The 21,356-nt window shown below is 38.2% G+C and overlaps 1 protein-coding gene across 5 annotated transcripts in view; it reads left to right on the top strand.

The window, feature by feature from the left end:
- NEK10 (NIMA related kinase 10) overlaps window positions 1–21,356 on the top strand; it is a 368,558-nt gene that overhangs the window by 232,489 nt on the left and 114,713 nt on the right. For all 5 annotated transcript variants that reach the window (XM_062179356.1, XM_062179349.1, XM_062179342.1 and 2 more), the window contains 2 exons: window positions 12,425–12,608; window positions 12,702–12,788. In XM_062179356.1, coding sequence (XP_062035340.1) covers window positions 12,425–12,608; window positions 12,702–12,788 — 271 coding nt within the window. The remainder of the gene's footprint in view (window positions 1–12,424; window positions 12,609–12,701; window positions 12,789–21,356) is intronic.

Genomic DNA, 21,356 nt, shown 5'->3' with positions numbered 1-21,356 from the left:
TCTTTTATAAGGTCTAAAGATTAAATTGTGCATCCTACAGATTCCTTCATAATAGAATTAGTTTCCTACCTTGAAGAGAATAGAGAAATGAAAGAACAAGTTGGGCTTAGAATAGAGAAATGAGGGAGCAAGTCCTAGATCGCTTGCTGACAATAGCAATATCACATGAATACTTAGCAAACCGTTTCAACCATTAGATAACAACTTAAGAAAACATTTACCAGAAGGTCCAATGCCTTCTATAAATTTTAAGAATCATGTATTTGAAAACACCTCTTAAATATCTAACATGGTGTAGTTTGTTTAGCCAGTAAACTTAAGCACAACCATCTAAAATGTTTTTAGTTTCTTTCTACCAACAAGTCTAAAACATATGATACACAGATTCAGGTCCCACAAATTAAAATGTATCTTTGATTGATTTTAACAGCTTAAATTTATGGACAATCTTATCTATAAGCCATTTAAAATAAAACTCTTAATAAAATTTCCCCATGTGGACATACAATATGTACACACATATAATATAGCATAATAGACCAATATATCAATTTTAATAATAGCTTTTAAAATCTTTAATTCTTTTTGTAGATTGCCAATTGATTTGAATTGCTTTTTCTTTTTAGTAACCTCAGTTAACCATACTTTCTCTCAGTTGGTACTGTTAATACATTATTGGCTTCATCTGTTTACAGAGCCATCCCAAAGTACTGAATACAATAAAAGTGGCTGGAAAAAGTCCATAGGAACCTATAGGAGGACAGCTAAACACAGAACCAGCAACGCTTTAGTTTTATGAGCAGCAGATATTCAAATTTTTGAAAAAAGCACATATTTAAATAACCCATAGCTCTTAATAAAAATTCAGCTGTTTTTGAACAATTAGAATTTAACAGACATCAAGAGAACATAATAGATTACTTTAACACATTGCTTTAACAGAGCATCAGAGTTTAATTCTATGTCAAAGAGAAATTGAGCTTCCTGTGATCTTTTGCTGTGAGGTTTCCTTCCTTTACCTTCTTTCATATTGGTGACCATGTTTCTGTGTTTCTGTGTGTAACACATCTTTAAGCATCTTTTGCAGGGCAGGATGAGTGGCAACAAATTCTTTCAGTTTCTGTTTGCTGTGAAAAGTCTTAATTTCACCTTCATTCACAAATGAGAGCTTTGCAGGATATAGTATTCTGGGCTGGCAGTTTTTCTCTCTTAGTACCTGGGCTATGTCTCGCCATTCCCTTCTAGCTTGTAGGGTTTCTGATGAGAAGTCTGCTGTGAGTCTAATTGGAGATCCTCTAAGAGTGATCCGACGTTTCTCTCTTGCACCTTTTAGGATCTTTTCTTTATGTTTCACTGTGGTGAGTTTGATTACAACATGTCGTGGTGAGGATCTCTTTTGGTCATGTTTATTAGGGGTTCTATAAGCTTCCTGTACTAAGATGCCTCTGTCCTTCTCCAAACCTGGGAAATTTTCTGCTAGTATCTCACTGAAAATGCCTTCTAATCCTTTCTCCCTCTCCATGCCTTCAGGAACTCCTAGAACCCGAATGTTGGGTTTTTTAATAGTATCCTGTAAATTCCTGACAATATTTTTTAGATTTCTAATTTCTTCTTCTTTTCTTTGGTTTGCCTGTTTCCTTTCCTGTTCTCTGTCTTCTAAGTCTGATATTCTCTCTTCTGCTTCGCCCATTCTGTTTTTAAGGCTCTCTAATGTGTTTGTCATTTGATCTATTGAACTCTTCATTTCATTATGATTTCTCGTCACTATCAGAGTTTCTTGTTCCACTAGTTGTTTCATTTCATTTTGATTCCTCCTTAATATTTCACTTTCACGAGAGAGATTTTCTATCTTGTCCATGAAGGATTTCTGTAGTTCAAGAATTTGTTTTTGAGAACTTCTTAATGTTCTTATCAATTTTTTGAGATCCGCTTCTTGCATTTCTTCGATCTCATCATCTTCATAATCTTGAATTGGGGTGTCTTTTTCATTTGGGGGCGTCATAATTTCTTCCTTGTTCTTGTTAGCTTGGTTTTTGCGTTTGTTGTTTGGCATGTTGGAGATATTTGGTTTCTTCACTGTGGTGTTTTTTCTTGTTACACTATGGCTCTATATTAAGTGGACTGTCTGCTTTCAGTGGAGCCTTAGAGGCTTGAGATGAGTGTGGACTGAGAGCTGTGTTTGGTTCCTCAGGGTTGAGGGTGTGTCAAGGATGACACTCCCAGGTTAGGTGTGGTAAATCTCTCTTTCTTTTTTTGATTTAAAAGGGAAGTAATTCCGCACAGCTGAACGTAATTGGAGGTAGTTAGCAGGCAAATGATATACCCACAGGAGCCAGAGATCGGAAGCTCTTTCCCAAGGACCACACAGGGAATCTGTGCTGCCCTCAGTGTGGGCTCCAATTCTCCTGCAGTCTCCCACTGGGTTGCCAAGTTAGATCCTAATCTCCTGTTATTTCACCCCTCCCCCCAGAGTCAGGTTTTTCTGCTAGGCTCAGGGCTGGTGCAGACCTGAGGTCGCCCTGCTTATGACGTATGTCCAAAATGGCGCCTGCTCTGTCTTGCTCGCCTGTGAGAGGTGAGCGGAGAGAGAGAAACTTGTGTCCGTATCAGTCACTTTTTTTATTTTTTTTTCTCTCTCTTCTAGTTAGCCTGGTGAACTTTTCCCCACGGAGTTTCAAGCCTCGTTCCCTCTAGCCTCCTCTTTCCGCTTGCCTGCTGGTATCTCGGGCTATTGATGTTCGGCTCACCTCGCGTTCCAGCGCTGGTGCGTTGAGTCTGCCGCTGGTGTCCCGAACTTGGGCTCCCACGCTCTCCACGCAGGTCCACTGTGAATCACTAGTTCCGGAAGAGTTTCCTCTGCTGTTTCATCCCCTACTCTTCCTTGCAGTATCTCCACTTATATTAAACTTTCTCTCCCCCCGGACTAAGTGTGCTTCCTGCCTATTCCGCCATCTTGCCGCCTCTGTATCATTGCAATTTCAAAATTCTTGCCTCTAGTCACTTCTACAAATGATTCAGTCAGTATGCTACCTGTGGACCTTCCCAGGCTCAATAGGACATATTTTTTGGGGATGGTTGTGGTGTCATTATTATTTATCACTGTGACTTTGAATGTTGCAGGCATCTATGAGACAGCAGCTAGGGAATGGTTATTATGCCTTGTGTAAGAGATTTCTATACAAATATATATGAAGCATGTAGTATCCAGTAGAAGATGTGAAGAGATTTATTGTGAAGAATTGGCTTACATCATGCTGGGGATTCATGAGGCAAGTGCATACTCCATCGGGTTGGCCAGCAGGAGGAAATTTCTGGTGCAAGCAAAAGCTGCTATTCACAGGTGGAGTTTCTTCTTCATCTCAGAGGAGCCTCAGCTCTGCTTTAAGACCTGCCAGTTGATGGAGTCAGTTCTACTGAGATTATCCAGGGCCATCTTTCTCCCTTAACCGTTATCTTTCAACAGGCAAGAAAAAAAAAAGAGCAACCCACATGCAATATTAGTAAATTGTCTCGTACTTCAGATAATGAGTTAATGTTCATGTAGTGAATTCTGGAAATTTTTTCTAAGATTTTAGTGAATTAAATTTTTTTTTTCTATGATGTTGCCCCCAGTTGAACTATGGCACACTTAAGTACCATCCAGAAGTTAGTCCAGTTTAAAGGACAAGGCATCTGGAAGAGCACTTATCAGCAAAGACTATTTTTTTTTAATTCACAAATCCTTCATCGTTTCACTGTTATCATAGAATTTCTTATTGTAGCTTCTAATAAAATCTGCATGTGTTCCTGGCAACCTTTATTGGCAGATATTTGGTATTTTTCTTAAATTTTAAGATATCTTTAAAGTTGATTACTTAAGAACTGAACAGATTTGCAAACATTCAGATTCTCATTTTCTCAGTGCAGATTTTTTAAAATGTGAGTTATTTATCTGAGTTGCTTTATTATTATTATACCATATGCCATTTACAATTGCTGAGCACACTACTAAAGGCATATGTCTGCAGTCCTATATTAGAAGATTAAATTAATTCATGTATTTTAAGAGAACAATATTTCTGTGAACATCTTTGCTTTTATTGTCTGGTTAATTGTTGATAGAATTTCCCCCAAGGTTGTGAAAATGCAACAAGTAATGATGCAAGGAAAGAAATATTGGGAACAGTCATGACTTGTTTTGAGAATGTTCTCTGCTTTTACAGAAAATAAAGCAGTGCCTTAGACTCCCACACATAGACAGAGACATAGTTCTCACAGTCATTCTGCAATTCTCCCTTTTATGTTAACATAATTTACATACAGGAAAAGGCACACATTGTGAGGTTCAATGACTTTTCACACAAGAATAACAACTTCCTAGAAACAGGAATCAGAACATTTTTGTCACCTCAGAAAGTTCTCTCGTGCTCCTTTCTAGGCAATACTCTGTCCAAAGAAAAGGACTGTTAGGATTCTTGTCTTTGTAGATTGCTTCTTCCTGTTGTATGACTTTTTATAAATCTAACATATATACTTTTTAGTGTCTACCTTTTTTCCCATAACAATTGTAATACCTATGAGAGTCACTCATGTGGATTAGTAATTTTCTTTGCCTTGCTAAGTAGCAATAGGTATGCTTAGCTGTAAAAGAAACTATTAAATAGGTCTCTAAAATTTTACTGCCTGACACTTTAGGAACAGTATCTGAGAGTTCCAGTTGCTCCATACCTTTGTCAATATTTGTATGTAAGTCTTTTATCTTAGCCTTTAAGTATTTAAATATACACATATCTATATGTGTCTCTATATCGCATTTATAAAAACTCATGGGAAATGAGTATTATGAAAAAAACTATCCATGGATTTCAAGTCTTATGTCAGCAAATAAGCTTATATTTTAATTTTATTTTTTGTGAATATTTTGAAATTTTGAACTCACTAGTACGTGCATTGCCTCACATAGTTATCATTTTGTGTTGAGAACACTTAAAATCCAGTCTTTTAGCATTTTGCAAGAATTGTTATTGTTATTAACTGTGATCACCATGCTGTACAATAGATCTCTTGAACCTATTTCTAGCTTTTCCATAAGTCTTTTTTCTTTATTTTTTGAGAAATTTTTCATGCATTTCATATATACAGATTTAGGAATGTAGTGATTCTTCTCACCCTGCCCTCCCTCCTCCTCATGCTCCCACCCTTCTTCCTCCTCTCTCTCTTTTGCTATATCTTTGTTACATTAATAATAATCATTTTTTTATTTCACTTATTCAAAATTTATCGAACATTTATTCCCCTCTGGGGACTATTCTAGTTTCCTGACATAACAGTGAACAAAAGAACCAAAGATTTTCTCCATTATAGTGAGGGAAAGAAAAATATAACTGAGTACTCTGGATAAAAATTTAAAAGGCAAAGTAATAGCAAGTGATTGATAGATCCAGGGAGATAGACTATTTTAAGTAGAGGTATGAAGGAAAGCATCTATAATTATGTGGCATTTGAGAAGAGACATGAATACATTGAAAGAGTGAGCCCTGGGGATATCTGTATGGGCACCCTCAATGGCAGAGGAAATGGTATGTCCAAAGATCCTGTGGTGGAAGCAGAAATGAGGTCTGAGTGGCTAGTGTGCATGAAGTGGGGGGTAGACAAGTACAAGATGAAGAAGCTCTGGTTCATGTTATAGACTCAAATAATGTGAGTTTTGAGCCAACTGTGGGGTTACACTAGGACTTAAAATGTTGTAACAGGCTGCTGTGTGGGAATAGACCACTGAATGCCAAAGTGGTAGCAGGGAGATAGAGTGATTGATTAAGAAGAGATTGTAATGGATCAAGCGAAAAAAAAAAAAAAAGATGGTGACTCTTTCCTTTAAATTTTAGTTTTTCTCTGGTGGCACTTAATCAGCTTAGTATTTTGACATCATATCCTTTTAACTAGAACTAGACATGTCCTTGTGAAATTCTGTGTTAAAAATGGAACAGTAACTAAGGTTCTAACTTGTGGAGTTCATATATGTTTATACCACCCATGTCTAATGCCATTTTCTCTAATGCCTAAAACATTGCTGATTAAAATTTATTCACTTGATGGATCTATGTGAGTTGTTTTTTTTTTATAATGTTAAGTAGAATTAGCTAGTTGTGGCCTTGTTTGAAATGCTTTTGGAGATTATGTTAAGTTCTCTGCTCATTAGACTGCCCTCTTGGAACAATGTGGAGGTCAGTAATGTTGTAGATCATACCTTCTGTGTTTTTAGCAAATAATATGTTCAGATTATGGCACTGCTATTTTCATCATTTTATTAGCATTGTTACTTCTAGAAAACCTGTACTTGTATTAGGAATAACAGAGAACCCATCCATTTCTAATATTAGGTTAGTTATGGAGTTGCAATGAAACCTTTTCAACCATGGCCAATTTGATACTTGATTGTTAGACTGAATTGTAATGATCAAGTTGTACCCTAATTTGTTTAATTAGTGACAATTCATTGATATGTTTTGGCACTTTAAAGAAGTTCTAACTAAAAGTATCATGATAATAATGGGTTGCAACTATAGCATGATAATAAAATTTTTACCTTTGTATAAATATTTTTGGAAGTTATTTACCAAATAAATGTTAACTCTCTTGACCTTCAAAAAAAAACTTCAAAGGAGATAACATCATGGTGGTATAATGGGTGAAGCTGCCACCTGCAATGCTAGCATCCCATACAGGTGCTGGTTCAAGTCTTGATTGCTCCACTTCTGATCCAGCTCCCTGCTGGTGACCTGGGAAAAGCAGTGGAAGATGGCCCAAGTGCTTTGGTTCCTGCCACCCATGTGGGAGACCTGGAGGAAGCTCCTGGCTTCAGCCTGGCCCAGCTGTGGCCATTATGGCCGTCTGGGGAATGGGCCAGTGGATTGAAGATCTTTATATCTCTGTGTGTGTGTCTCTTCATCTCTCTGTAACTCTGACTTTCAAATAAATGAATAAATCTTAAAAAAATTGAAGAAAAAAAAAATCTAAGGTGAAGAATAAATAACATCCAAACTTGAAAAGAATGTTATCCATAATCCATATTATATAATCCTTATAAACTTAGTTATTTGTAGGGTTCTCATAGCAGTTTTTCTTGTTTAGTTTTAACTGTTGGGGCAGGTATTTGGTCTAGTGGTTAAGACTCCCGTGCCCCATGTTGGATAGCCTGTGTTCAGCTCCTGGCTTTGATTCCTGATTCCACTTCCTGCTAATACACACCCTGGGAGACAGCAGGTGAAAGTTCAAGTAGTTGGGTCCGTGCCACCTACATGGGAAATCTGGATTCAATTCTTGGCTCTGGGATCCAAGCCTTGTCAAGGCCATTATGGACATTTGGGTAGTGAACCAGTGAATGGGAACTCTGTCTTTCTACCTTTCAAATTTAAAAAATAATTTTTGTTTTAATTGCTGTTCTCTTATATGATGTGTGGAGTAAGAGAGAAGGAAAAGTGCTTCAGGATTCACAAATGAAATTAAACAGTGATATTTATCTGAATGACTCTGGATCTGCAGGATTTCCATCTATCACAGGGAGGGACTGGACTCAAGGTTTATTTCCTCTGCCCACCTCTCTGATTGGGCAAAGCCAAATCTCCCAGGGGGCGATCTGAAGAAGAGTCTTGTTGCACCTGCTGAAGTGGGCAGTGCCCTCAGCTATGGTCCAGTCTACGTGGCCTCTTCAGTTTTCTGACCATATGGGCTGATTTTCTTAAAGTATTTGGAAGTTCAGGGACTAAGTTTATGTACAATACTACGCAGTCAATGATCTGTCTCCTTTTGAACTTCATTTGTGCTATCATCCATGAAAAGCTCAGAATGTGGTTTGCTGCTGATAAACGATCTCTGTAATCAGATGAATTTCTTGTGAGCATCTGGCAGCCCTAAACTTATATTGTTAAAGGCCATTATTAACTAAGCAAATGAAAAAAAAACTGAATATAGTTATAAGTAGTAGGATATAAATATTCCAGAACATAATAGAAATGGTGCAATTTTTATGATTCTAAAGTAAAGCATCTGTAGAATATGGTTACAGTGCTATGCTTGATATTTATTTCTTGAATTTCTTCCTCTCTCTCCTTATAAAACCAACATTCTGGGAAATTTTTAAAATTGCCCTACTTTTAATAAAATAGGCTTTTTTAATTCTTTCCCTACTGTTATAGTTAATTTGGGCAATGTCAGTCTGTTACTGTTGGAATTGCTATTCAGTGAAAAATGTATTATGAACTGCTATACATATAAAAAAATTACATGATAATGAGAAAACTGAGCTAAACATGGTTGTGTCTATGCCAGCATTATGACAGGAAGCATCTTCTGTAATTGTGGTGATTTCCATATTAGTGATCATTTTATTGTCTGGTTTGCACTGTATTCTACTTACTGCATATTGATACACAGAATTTGTCCCTCCATTCCTAAAAGATGCAGATGCCAAAAAAAATCTAGTTAATTCCCTTTCCTATTTGTTGCAAAATCTCAAGAGTTAGAAAGTAAAAAAGATGCTAGTAGCCCAATTTCATTGCCCAAACTGCACCTGTTAAGAAACTGACTCCCTTTGTAGGTTTATGTACTTGTTGGAGGTTTTCTGAGGACATCTTCATGACCTCAGCAACTAGAGCAAAAATAGACAACATCCTTTGCCTTTGGCCAATGCCTTCTAGATTATAAAGCCACATGCTTACTGCTGGACTTGTCCACTCTTAGATGAACTTTACAACTTCCTGTAAGCACAAAGGGAAAGAAGAGAAAAGGTCTATTCCTACTCACAGGTGCAAATAGTCCCTTCAGCTCTTTGAGGAACTTGACAATGTAGCCACTGGATAAAGAGGCAAGATAAACAACACAGCAGTTACAAAACCTGCTTTTTCCACAGGGCACTTCTGATTTCCCGGCCTTACTCTCCCTGTGATCCCAACAGAGCAGCTACTTATTGAGCATTTGCTATATGTCAGACATGGTGCAAGGAACAGAAAAATTTAAAAGGGACTAAAATAGCTCCAAGTTCTTTAAGGAATTATTTGAATAAAGAATTGGCTACTCAAATATTTACAGTGAAAAACTTCATAAATCACACCAGAAAAAATAGGCCTACTGTTAGTATATGGTTTATATGTTTTTTTGAAGTGAAAACTGCTGTTAAGAGATTATTATAGAAATCCAGGTCTTAAACCAAAGCAAGTTGCACATTCTATATTAGCACAGCTTCTGTGTTTGTAGAGTTTGAGAAGGATTTCTTAGGTTATGATTTCCTTTTTATCAGAATTACAAACATTCATCTATCCATGGATGTAGTGTTGGCAGCTGCAAGTGACTGTTGATCTACAACCCAACTACTTCTTGGATACTGGTTGCAAGTCAAACCTTCCTAAGTCTGAAATCACCTATCTCAATACTCACAGCATTCCCCACTATTCATTTGCTCAAAGAAAAATTTCTTTGCCATGATGTTTTGCTGGTTTTAGAGATAAATGAATCCCTGCATCCAATTGCATTAATGTAATAAAATATCTCAGTTCAAAAATTCCCTCTCATCTTTGTCAGCATTAATAGCATTGACATTTCTTGGATGTACAGTTCTCAGAGGGTTGTAAATGTCAACTGTGGTCTGTAGCATAGGACAGGAGGTAGCTTATTTAGAATAAAAACAGGTCATAAGAAGGTGAGGCCTTGGGTGTTTATTTCTATGTAAAATTTATTTCTTATTTATTTATTTGTAAAGTAGAGAGAGACAGAGATGGACAAACAGATCTTCCATCTGCTGGTCCACCCCCAAAGTACTTGCAGTAGTCAGGGTTGGCATGGGACAGAGCCAGGAACTGAGAATTCAATCCAGGTCACCCAGTTGGGTGGCAGGTACCCAAGAGCTTGAGGCATCACCTGCTCCTTCACAGGGTGCACATTAGCAGGAAGCTGGAACTAGGAGTGAAGCTAGAACTCAAAACCAGGCACTGAGATGGGTGATATGGACAGTTAAGATGCCTCTTGGGATGTCCATATCACCCATCTCAGTGCCTGCTCTTCTATAAGGCTTCCAGTGACTTCAGTTGAGGTTAGTTAGAGGTAGCAGTATTCTCTGGGTTGACACAGATGAAAATAAGGAGGGTATGGAAGACATTGAGTAGGTTTTGCAGTGAGGTTCTGGGCCTTGGAAGGACCTCCTAGGTTTGGTGTTAGGGGCTAGCTATGTTCAGAACTGAGGCTGCCATCCAAAGTCTCTTACTTGCCATAGGCAATGGGAAAATGTCTGAGCAGCACACATTTTGCTCTGCCAAATGGTTTTCAAAGCATTTCCCAACTCGGGAAGCAGGAATCCACAATTCTGAGTCAGATCAACAGATGTGGGGTGTTAGATGGAGGACTGGCCACAGAAAATGATAATTCAAGTGCTCCAAAAGATTCAAAGCAAAAAGAGGTGTTAAATAGTAATTGATTGGACAGTTTGCAATGTAGAAAATATTTTTGATGTTCTTTTTTTTTCTCCTTATTTAGAGAACATAAACATATGAAAGCCTTCAGAGGTTTGCTTCTGACTACATAAGGCTTTAGGTATTCATCTGCAAATTCTACCACCGTGAAGTTTAGGAACCTGTCCCTTGGAGCTGTGGCTATCACTTTAATTATCAAGAATATATTTTAAATAAATAAACAGAGTCCGGTCTCTGAAATTGGCTTTCATTCACTATTGTAGCGTTTTAGTCAGGAAAGGGTAGTTGATTTGTGACTCTACTGTGTCTGGCACAACTTGCCCTTCAATGAATGAACAGATAGTTTTGCTTTCTCCTCACACTCTCCAGATGCTAACCCGTCCCCTTCAATGGCTTTTCTTTCTTTCCTTTTTTCCTGATCAGTTCCTTAGGTTTGTCAGTACTGTGTAGCCCCACAGCCCCAGAAGCTGCTCACGCTGGTTCCACACAACGAATGATTATTGAGATTTACTTGAGCAAAAACAACAACAAGGGGAAGAGTGTAACTGTGGTACAGCAGGATGAGCCACAAATTAAGCTGCTGCTTAGAGTGTCAGAGTGCCTAGTTCGAGTCCCACTTACACTTCCGGTCCAGCTTTCTGCTAATGGCCACTCAGGAAGGCGGCAGATGATGACCCAAGTACGGGGGTCTCTGCCTTCTATGTGGGAGACCTGGACAGATTTGTCAGCTCCCAGCGTTGGCTTGGCTCAGCCCTGGCTGTTGCAGGACTGCTTTCAGATAAATACAAATAAATAATTAATTAATAAGCCTTTAAAGAAAGAAACATGGGTTACTTTTTTTTTTTCTGAGTCGTATGTAGTCCTTACCCACTGTCTTTTTCTTCTTTCTTTTATTCTAAAAATTATTTATTTATTTATTTATTTATTTGAAAGAATTACAAAGAAAGAGGGAGAGACAGAGAGAGAGAGAGACAATGGATCTCCCATCCACTAGTTCACTCCCCAGACAGCTACAAAGGCCAGCCCTGGGCCAGGCTGGAAACAGGAGGAGCCAGGAGCTCATTCCAGGACTGCCACATGGGTGCAGGGGCTCACGGATTTGGGCCATCTTTCACTGCTTTTCCCAGGTCATTAACAGGGAGCTGGATTAGAAATGGAACAGCCGGAAGACAAACTGCGGCCCATATGCGATGCCGGCATTGCAGGCTGAGGGCCTTTACCTGTTATGCCATAACACTGGCCCTGCCACTGTCCTTTTTTTTTTTTTTTCCAGAAGAATAAGAATAATTAAGCACTGAGTTGCATCATTTTTTTTTCTTTTTAAAAAATTGAACCTTAGACATAATTTTCGCAGTTTCTGATAATACCGTTTAGGGAAATGTAGACTCACATGGCCAGATTGATGACCTGGGAGGGTGCTATCATAATGGAAATGCTCTTATCAATTTTGAAGGATTTGATGAGAGCCCATGACTAGTCCTGAAAATTTTCCAGCCAGGCAGTGTGTAGGGACCTAAGAGGTTTGACGTCTACTTTGCTATAGCTTTTGTCTTTTAGGGGATCAGTCCTCTTCCTCCCCATGGCCTGGTTTGTCTGCTACTTATTTCCTTGGAGCTTTGAGGAAAATAAGCTTTCCTTTTCTGCTATGGTACTGAGAGAACTTGATAGCAAATATTGTAGAAAAATCTTTAAAGGAGAGAAATTGCTTCTTAGAGGTACAATTTTTGTCACCTAACCACCTAGACCTTTGCTACTGAGTGCTTTTACCACCTGCATGCTTTTCTTTCAATGGTATTTTGTAGATGCACTGTTTTATGTTTATGGACTGAATGAGTTCCTTAGCAGGTGTACAAGTAGAACTACTGTGGCTACTTCTGCATAAAATATGAGGCCTTCCTTATCATGGTAGTTAAAGCATTTCAATATACATTTTAGCAGACTCTGAGTCCTGCAGAATGAAGGGCTATGAAAAATTCTCTTTCCAGGATACCTTTGAGAAGGCAAGCTTGAGTAGCAGCAGCAGCGGAGCAGCCAGCCTGAAAAGCGAACTTTCAGAAAGTGTAGACTTGCCCTCCGAAGGCTTCCACGCCCCCTGTGGTAAGGATGAAGACAGGGCCTGTGAGGACATCCTGTCTGATGAAACCTTCAACCTGGAAACTATTGAGAAAGGTACTTCTAGGGAGAGGGCGTCAACACGATACATTCTTGGCTCCCTTCTGCTTTGAGGTTCATTTTTCTCTCTCTATTTTTACTACTATGCAGATATTTATTCAGAGCTGGACGATGAGTTGGATGTCTCAGATAACTCCAGCAGCTCCAGCTCAAGCCCTTTGAAAGAATCCACGTTCAGTAAGCTTTCTTTACTTAACATTACAGTTTGCCATTTGTGGGGTTCTGGGAGGTAGTAATCTGGCAATCGCATTTGAGTCAAGCAAATATCACCATCTACATAAACCAGTGGTTTCTTTCCCAGGTGCCATGCTAACAAGGACAGGCGTGTCTGTCTTTCTGACAGAACCTAAAGGCCAACTGGCACGGTGATTTCACATCTCTTTTGCTGTCAAATGAATACTTTCAGTATTTCTACCAGGAAATGAATGTTCTAACTAGGGAGTTGAGATAACTAATATGGAGATAGCTAAATAGCCACATGAATAATGAAAGTGACCTTTTAGGATTCTTTTTTTGCTGTTAAAACTGAGATGCCTGTTGAAGAAATTATTCTTGGTGTACAATAATTTTTGTATGGTTTTACTTACCTTAATGAAAAGGGATGCATGATATTAAATACTCGAAAATATATGTTTTAATTTTTTAAAACATGAAAAATTGTGCTGTTTGCCTTCAGTCCACATGTTAGTGTTGAAGCAGTAAATAGTCATACTGACTATGGGAAAGAAAGCATACTTAGATAAAATTTAAAGATTATAAAGAAAGATATGACCAAATACATTCAACAAACATGAAACTGAAAGAAAATAGAAGTTAATATAGGGAATAGGGAGAAAAATAAATTCTTAACAAGAATAAGTTTACTGAACATTGAAGATTGGATGGAAATACCCTGAAATAAACTAAATGTACTTATTCTCTCTCTTAAGTGACTATCCTATGAAAAATGTAAAAAAATATAGTTTAAAACAGTCTAAGGCTTTAGGTGGAACCCCAAAGATTTAGCTACATTGTCTTTTCCAAAATTAATTGGTCCACCAAAATGGTAACTAGATGTTCCAGAGTTTTAGAGACAGTCACTATTTCCAGTGTCCTGTCCTATTTTTTTTCTTTCTGTAAATTCCTCTCTTCTAAATAAAATATTTGGATTTGTGATTGGGGAAACATGAAGACTGTACAGGAGAAAACAGTTCATGTATATAGATGTGTGGAAAATTCTAGTCATTACTGATTATTTTGAAATGAGTGTACTGTTACATAACTGTGGTAATGATGAGGGAAAGGTTGATAAGAAGAGGAAAGAGGCTAAATTTGCATGTGGTAACATAACTATTTTGATAAGGGCTTTAGGATTATTATGACAAATTTCAATGTATTTTGTTACATGTTAATAACTTTTTTTTGCTTGTTTAGCATGTTTTCATTGGAAAAAAGACTTAACAAACTTGTTTGAGCAAATAACTAATTTTCCTTTCTAATTAATTCCTCTTGTTTAAAAATTTGCTTTTAATTCATAGTTAATTAGAAATAAAAATCTTTATATTTATGGGGAACATTGGGATGCTTTCATGTCTATATATATTAGGAGAAAATGTTAAGATATATTCCATGTCTTAAGATAACAAAACTGTCAACCCAGAATACTATACCCTATATAGCTGTCATTTATGAATGAAGGTGAAATAAAGACCTCCATTAGAAACAGAAATTAGAAGAATTTGTTACCACTTTTCCAGCCTTACAAAAGACACTTAAAGGTGTGCTACACACAGAAACACAGAAACATGGTCATCACTGTTAAAGAAGGTAAATGCAAAAGTCTCCCAGTAAAAGCACAAAGGAAATTCAGAGTAAGCAATAGGATTATCCATTAAAAAAATGGCATGGCAGGGTCAAGTCATTACTTATCAGTGGTCACATTGAATGTAGATGGCTTCAACTCTCTAGTTAAAAGATACAGACTAGCTAAATGGATTGAAAAACAAAACCCATCTATTTGCTGCCTACAAGAAACACATCTCACCAACAAAGATACATGCAGACTGAAAGTGAAATGATAGAAAAAGATAGCCCATGCTAACAGAAACCAAAAAAGAGCTGGTGTAGCCATCCTAATATCAGACAAAATAGACTTTAATGCAAAAACTGTTAGAAGAGACAAAGAAGGGGGCACTATGTGATGATTAAGGGGTTAATTCAACAGAAAGATATGACTATAATAAATGCATATGCACCCAATTGCAGAGCACCTGGCTATTTAAAAGAAATGTTAATGTATCTAAAGGGAAACATAGACTCCAATACAATAGTGATGGGGGGATTTCAATACCCCAGTTCCAGCAATGGACAGATCAACCAGACAGAAAATAAGCAAGGAACAACAGATTTAATGAATGACATAAAACAAATAGATCTAATGGATATTTGCAGAACTTTTCACCCTACAGTTGCAGAATATGCATTATCCTTACCTGTGTATGGAACTTTCTCTAGCATAGACCACATGCTAGGCTGTAAAACAAGTCTCAGCAAATTCAAAAAATCAAACTCATACCATGCACCTTTTCTGACCACAGTGGAATAAAGCTGGAAATCAACAGCTCAAGAATCTCTAGATCATATGCAAACACATGGAGATGGAACAACATGCTCCTGAATGAATAGTGAATCATAGAGGATGTCAAAAGAGAAATCAAAAAACTTCAAGAAATTAATGAAGACCACAATACAACATATCAAAACTTATGGAATACAGCAAAAGCAGTGTTAAGAGGCAAGTTTATAACAGTTGGTGCCTACATCAAGAAATTGGAAAGGCACCAAATAAATGAACTATCAATGTATCTCAAGGACCTAGAAAAATAACAGGAAACCAAACCCAAAAGTATTAGGAAGTAATAATAATTAAAATTAGAGAAGAAGTCAGTAAATTGAAACAAAGAAACTACAAAAGATCAGCCAAACAGGGAGCTGGTTTTTTGAAAAATAAATAAATAAATAAATAAATAAACATATTGACACACCATTGGCACAACTGAAAAAAAAAAAGAGGAAGAAGACTCAAATCAATAAAATTAGAGAAGAAAAAGTAAATGTAACAACAGATACCATGGAAGCAAAAAGAATCATAAGAAATTACTACAAAGAGCTGTATGCCAACAAATTGGGAAACCTAAAAATAATGGATAGATTGATTCCTGGACACATGCAAATTACCTAAATTGAACCTTGAACACACAGAAAAACTAAACAGAACAATAACCAAGGCAGAAATTGAATCAGTATTAAAGACCCTCCCAACAAAAAAAGGCCAGGACCAGATGCTTCACTGCTGGATTCTACCAGACACTTCAAGAAGAATTAACTCCAACTCTTCTCAAACTATTCAAAACAATTGAAAGGGAGGGAATCCTTCCACTCCTTCAATGAATCCAGCATCACCTTAATTCCTAAACCTGAAAATGATGTAACAAAGAAAGAGAACTACCAACCAGTTTCCCTGATGAACATAGATGCAAAACTTCTCAACAAAATACTAGTCTATTGATCCAACAACAACACATCAGAAAGATCATTCACCAGGAAGAAATCGGATTTATCCTTGGTTTGTGGGGATTGTTGAAAATTTGCAAATCAAACAATGTGTTACACCACATTAACAAACTGCTGAATGGAAACCATATGATTATCTCAATAGATGCAGAGAAAGCATCTGATAAAATACAACACCCTTTCATGATGAAAACTCTAAGCAATTTGGATATAGAAGGAACAGTTCTCAACACAAACATGGCAATAACAATCACACAGCCAGCATCCTATTGAATGGGGAAAAATTAGAAGCATTACCTCTAAGATCTGGAACCAGACAAGGATGCCCACTCTCACCATTAATATTCAATATAGTCCTGAGAGTATTAGCCTGAACTGTCATGCAAGAAAAAAAACTCAAAGGGATACAAATTGGGATGGAAGAAGTCAAACTATCCCTGTTTGCTAATGACAAGATTGTATATATTGGGGACCCAAAAGACTCCACTAAGGGACTGTTGGAACTCATAAAAGTGTTTGGTAAAGTGGCAGGATATAAAATCAACACACAAAAATCAATAGCTTTTGTATACACTGGCAATGCCATGGAAGAGAATGAACTTCTAAGATAAATTCCATTCACAATAGCTACATAATAGTCAAATGCCCTTGAACTAAATTTAACCAAGGATGTCAAAGACCTCTACAATGAGAGTTATAAAACATTAAACAAAGAAATAGAAGAAGACACAAAAAATGGGAAAATATTCCACTTATGTGGATTAGAAGAATCAATATCATCAAAATGTCCATACTACCGAAAGCAATTTACAGATTCAAAAAAATACCAATCAAAATACCAAGGACATTTTTCTCAGATATAGAAAACATGATGCTGAAATTCATATGGAAATAGAGTAGACTTCAAATAGTTAAAGCAGTCTTATACAACAAAAACAAAGCCTGTGTTTTTTTCGGATATTCTTTTCTTCTGCTTCATTGATTGTGTCGTTAAGGCTCTCCACTATATTTTTTATTTGTTATATTGAATTCTTCATTTGCAAGATTTCATTTGATTTCTCTTTAAGATCTCAATTTCATGGGAGAAATTTTCTTTCATGTCATGTATGGATTTCATTATTTCATGCATTTGCTTCTGATTACTAATCCTATGATCAGCTTTTTGAATTCCATTTCTGGCATTTCTTCAATCTCATCATCTTCACAATCTAGTATTGAGATGTTGTGTTCTTTTGGGGGTGTTATGTTGTCTTCCTTGTTCTTGTTTCTTGTATTGGTGCATTTGTTTTTTTGGCATTTGTGGGGATACTCATTTGTTTCTTTGATTTTGTGCTGTATAGAATTTTATCTTCAGAGTATGTCTGATGGATTAGTGGAGTGTCTGCTTTCACAGAATACCTAGAGGCATGTAGTGGGTGTGGCCAGGGAGCTCTGTTCAGTGCTCTAGCGTGAAGGCTATGTCTGAGGTGACACACCCAGGTTTGGCGTGGTTAATCTTTTTTTTTTTTAATCAGAAGGGAGTCTTCTTGTCTGTTGGCATAGATTCAGCTGAACTCTTCTCAAAAGAGACTAGTGCCTGAGTGCTAGCCCCAGTGAGTGTATCATTCATCCTCTCTGTCACAAGGACCACACAAAGGATCTATGCCAGTCCTCAGTGTAAGCTCAGAGTCCCCAGCAATGTCTCTCTCCAGGTAACCAGGGAGCCCTGATTGTGTGGAGCCTCCCACAGTGACTGCCCAATGTCCCAACCACACCTTGAGTCATCCCACACAGCCTCCGTGTTTTCACAGTCTCAGCACACAAGCCTCCCATAGTCACGAGCACCCAGCCTCCTGTCTGTTCTCCCCACCAGACTCAGGACTCTCCACTTGGCTGGTTGTTGTGTGTGGACATGAACTTGTGCAGCTGTCCATAATGGAGCCTGCTCTCTGTCAGCTTGTTACAGGATGCCTTTGCAGGATGATCAGAGAGAGAGGCAACATGCCCCCTACTACCTTTTTTCTCATCTAGTTTGGTGGGTACACTATCCCCCAAGGGGCTCCAAGCCGGATTCCCTCTAGGCTCTTCCTGCAGGTTTTTGGTCAGTGACTTGGACTGCTGCAGTCTGGTCTCATCTTGCTCTCCAGCCCTGGCGCAGAGGCTCTTCACTGGTGGGGTCCTAAGTTGTGCATGTCTTCGCCCTCCACGTAGGTCCACTGTGTTCCTGCAATTTACGTAGACTTTCCTCTGCTGTTTTCTCCCTAACTCTTCCCTGAGAATGTACTTTTTCTATTTTTTAAAAACTCTTCTAGACTTGAGCAACAAGCTCCCTCCCTACTCCACCATCTTAATCCAATCCACTAGTAACAAATTTACCACTTCATTCCCTTTCTCCCCACATTTTGAATTTTGATGTTCCATTTAATGTCTTTTTATATTGTGTGTCTCTTAAAATTTTAATATCATTTTTTACAATTCCTACTAAAGATATGAATGATTCATGTGCTGTGTTTACAGTATTAGGGAATTCTCTGTTTAGTTACTTTTACCAGTATCTTGCTATTCACTAATATTTCTTTTTTTCAGTTTGAAGAGCTCCATTTAGCATTTCTTGTAATATGGGTCTGAGATAAATTCTCTCAGCTTTTGTTTATCTGGGAATGTTTTTTTCTTTCTCCCTCATGTCTGGAGGATAGTTTTTCTTGGTATAATATTCTTGGATATCAATTTATTTTTCATTCAATACTTTCAAAATCTCATCCTATTCCCTCCTGGCTTGTAAGGTTTCTGAGAAATCTGAATTCAGGTGAATTTGTATGTTACGTATGTATGTATGTATGTATGCTTCTCTTTATTTGTTATTTGCTTCTTTTCTCTTGTAGCTTTGAGGATCCTTTCTTTATCTTTAACCTCAGAGAGCTTGATTATAACATTTCTTGGAGTAGGCTTAATTGGATTCAATCTGGTAACATTTGACTTTACTGTACTTGAATGGCTATCTCTCTCTCTCTAGGTTTGGGATGTTTTCTGTTATTGTATCTTTTAAACTAATTTCTAGTCTCCTGATATTCTCAAGTCCATCTCAAACCTCAGTCACACATATAGTTTCTCTTTTTATGCTGTCTCTAAATTCCCATAAACTTTTTTCTTTCCTCTTGATTCTTTTTTCTCCTTCAACTGTGTATTATTAATTATCTCACCTTTTAAATCACTGATTCTTTCCTCTGTTTGATCTATCCTGCTATCGATGCTTTTATGATGTTTATAATTTTTCTTAGTGTACTTTTCAGTTGAAAGATTTTTGTTTAACTACTTCTGTCAATTGTGTTATAATAGTAAACAGTTTCTGTTTTCTTAAAAGGTGTTGAGTTTCCTTAACAGCTACTTTGAAGTTGTCATCTGAGCATTTGGTTGACTTCCGGCGCTATGTTTGCTCTTTAGGCGAGGTCGTGGTTCCCTGGGTGTTCTTCATGCTTGTTGGTGTGTGACGTTGTCTGTGCAGTGAAGGGTTAGTTGTAGTGATCTGGCTTCATTTTTGGTTGTCCTTCTATAAATTCCAAGCCGTTTGTTGTCTCTGAGTATGTAGACACTTCTGCCATTTTAGTACCAGGTAGTACTCAGGTCTGCAATTGATGTTTTTTTTTTTTTTTCCACTGCGCTAAGCATACTCTCTAAGCTCAGATGTCCTTCTAATCTTCAGTTGGTGTGTTGTTCAAATGAGCTGGGGAAATGCCCAAAAATCGGTAGTCTGGCCCTTCAGGTCTTTTCCTGAGATCAGGATAGGCTCAGAGTCCAAGTCCCAGGACCACCAATGCCATGATACTAGAACAGCCCATCGCCCAGTAACACTAGTGCAGCCTGTGAGTCAGAGCAAAGCCCATCCTGCTGTTGTCTGCCTTTATTAGGCAGATTCACTCCCCTTGCCACTCCTATCTGCCATTGATGATTCTGGGACGTAAGACAGATCAACCAGAGTCAAAGAGCTTTACTTGGCATTAAACAATTCTTAGAGTTTCTCTCTGTAGCAACCGGCCTGGAGACAGGGGCTATTAGGATCTGCTCAATGGGTTTTACCAGCATGGCACTGAGTTCCAAAACAGTCCTCAAGCTCCTTTCTGTCTGCCCAAGGCTGGGGGATGGTGATAAATGCAGCTTGAGGCTGCCCATACTGGCACCAGTCTCTGTTACACATAGATCTCATAGTAACTGGGTCCCAGTGAGTCCTGTGGGTTTATGTTAGGGCTGCCTGAGATCATGATTGACTCACACTGAAAAGAATCTAGCCAGGGTAGTGCAGGTCTCTGCCTAATGCTGGGACAAGCCTACAGGCTCCATCTGTCTCTGAGCGCTGGCCTAAGGGTAGCGGCCTTTGGGCTTCATCGGGTGCTAGATGTCACAAGGCAGACTGGGCTCTGGGCTCCAGGGCAAGGTTCTAAGTTCACTCTCCTACCCTTTCTGGATGGCTGGAGTCTGGAGTTTTGCTCTGCTGTCAGCCAGCCATTGATGGAGGGGTGGTGGAAACCATCTGGCTATGGAGACTCCAGATACTATGTCTTAAGGTATGAGTCTGTAGGTTTGGACCATGGGGCCCTCTATGACTCTGAATTTTATCACCAAGGGCATGGCATGGGATTCTTCCCCAAGCAGGAGGCTTCTCTTCTTGGAACTGGGAGAAGGGTGACTTGGGCAATTCTTTCTTATTATTATTTTATCATTATTTTTATTTTATTTTTTTTCCATTGGCTTTTTATTATTTAGTAAATATAAATTTCCAAAGTACAGTTTATGGATTACAATGGCTTCCCCCACACACACATAATTTCCCTCCCACTCGCACCCCTCCCATATTTTATTTATTTGAAAGACAGAGTTACAGAGAGAGAAAGTGAGAGCAAGTGAGCAAGAGATCCTCCATTTGCTGATTCATTCCCCAATGGCCACACTGGTTGGGGCTGGACCAGCCCAAAGCTAACAGCCTGGAACTCCATCTCATCTGGGTCTCCCACATGGGTGTCAGGAGCCCAAGCACTTGGGCTATCTTCTGCTCCCTTCCTGGGTACCTTAGTAGGGAGCCGGATTATAGGTGGAAAAGCCAGGATGTGAGCCAGTGCCCATATGGGATGCCAACATTGCAGGTGACTGCTTAACCCACTGTACCATAAAGCTGGCCCCTGGGCAACTTTTTCCTTCCTACTTTCTTCAATGTGATTTTTT

This window comes from Lepus europaeus, chromosome 2 (assembly GCF_033115175.1).
Source record: "Lepus europaeus isolate LE1 chromosome 2, mLepTim1.pri, whole genome shotgun sequence".
NCBI classification, from domain to species: Eukaryota; Metazoa; Chordata; class Mammalia; order Lagomorpha; family Leporidae; genus Lepus; species Lepus europaeus.
The sequence above is the reverse complement of the archived record's forward strand: the minus strand, read 5'-3'. Positions and strand labels throughout refer to the sequence as shown.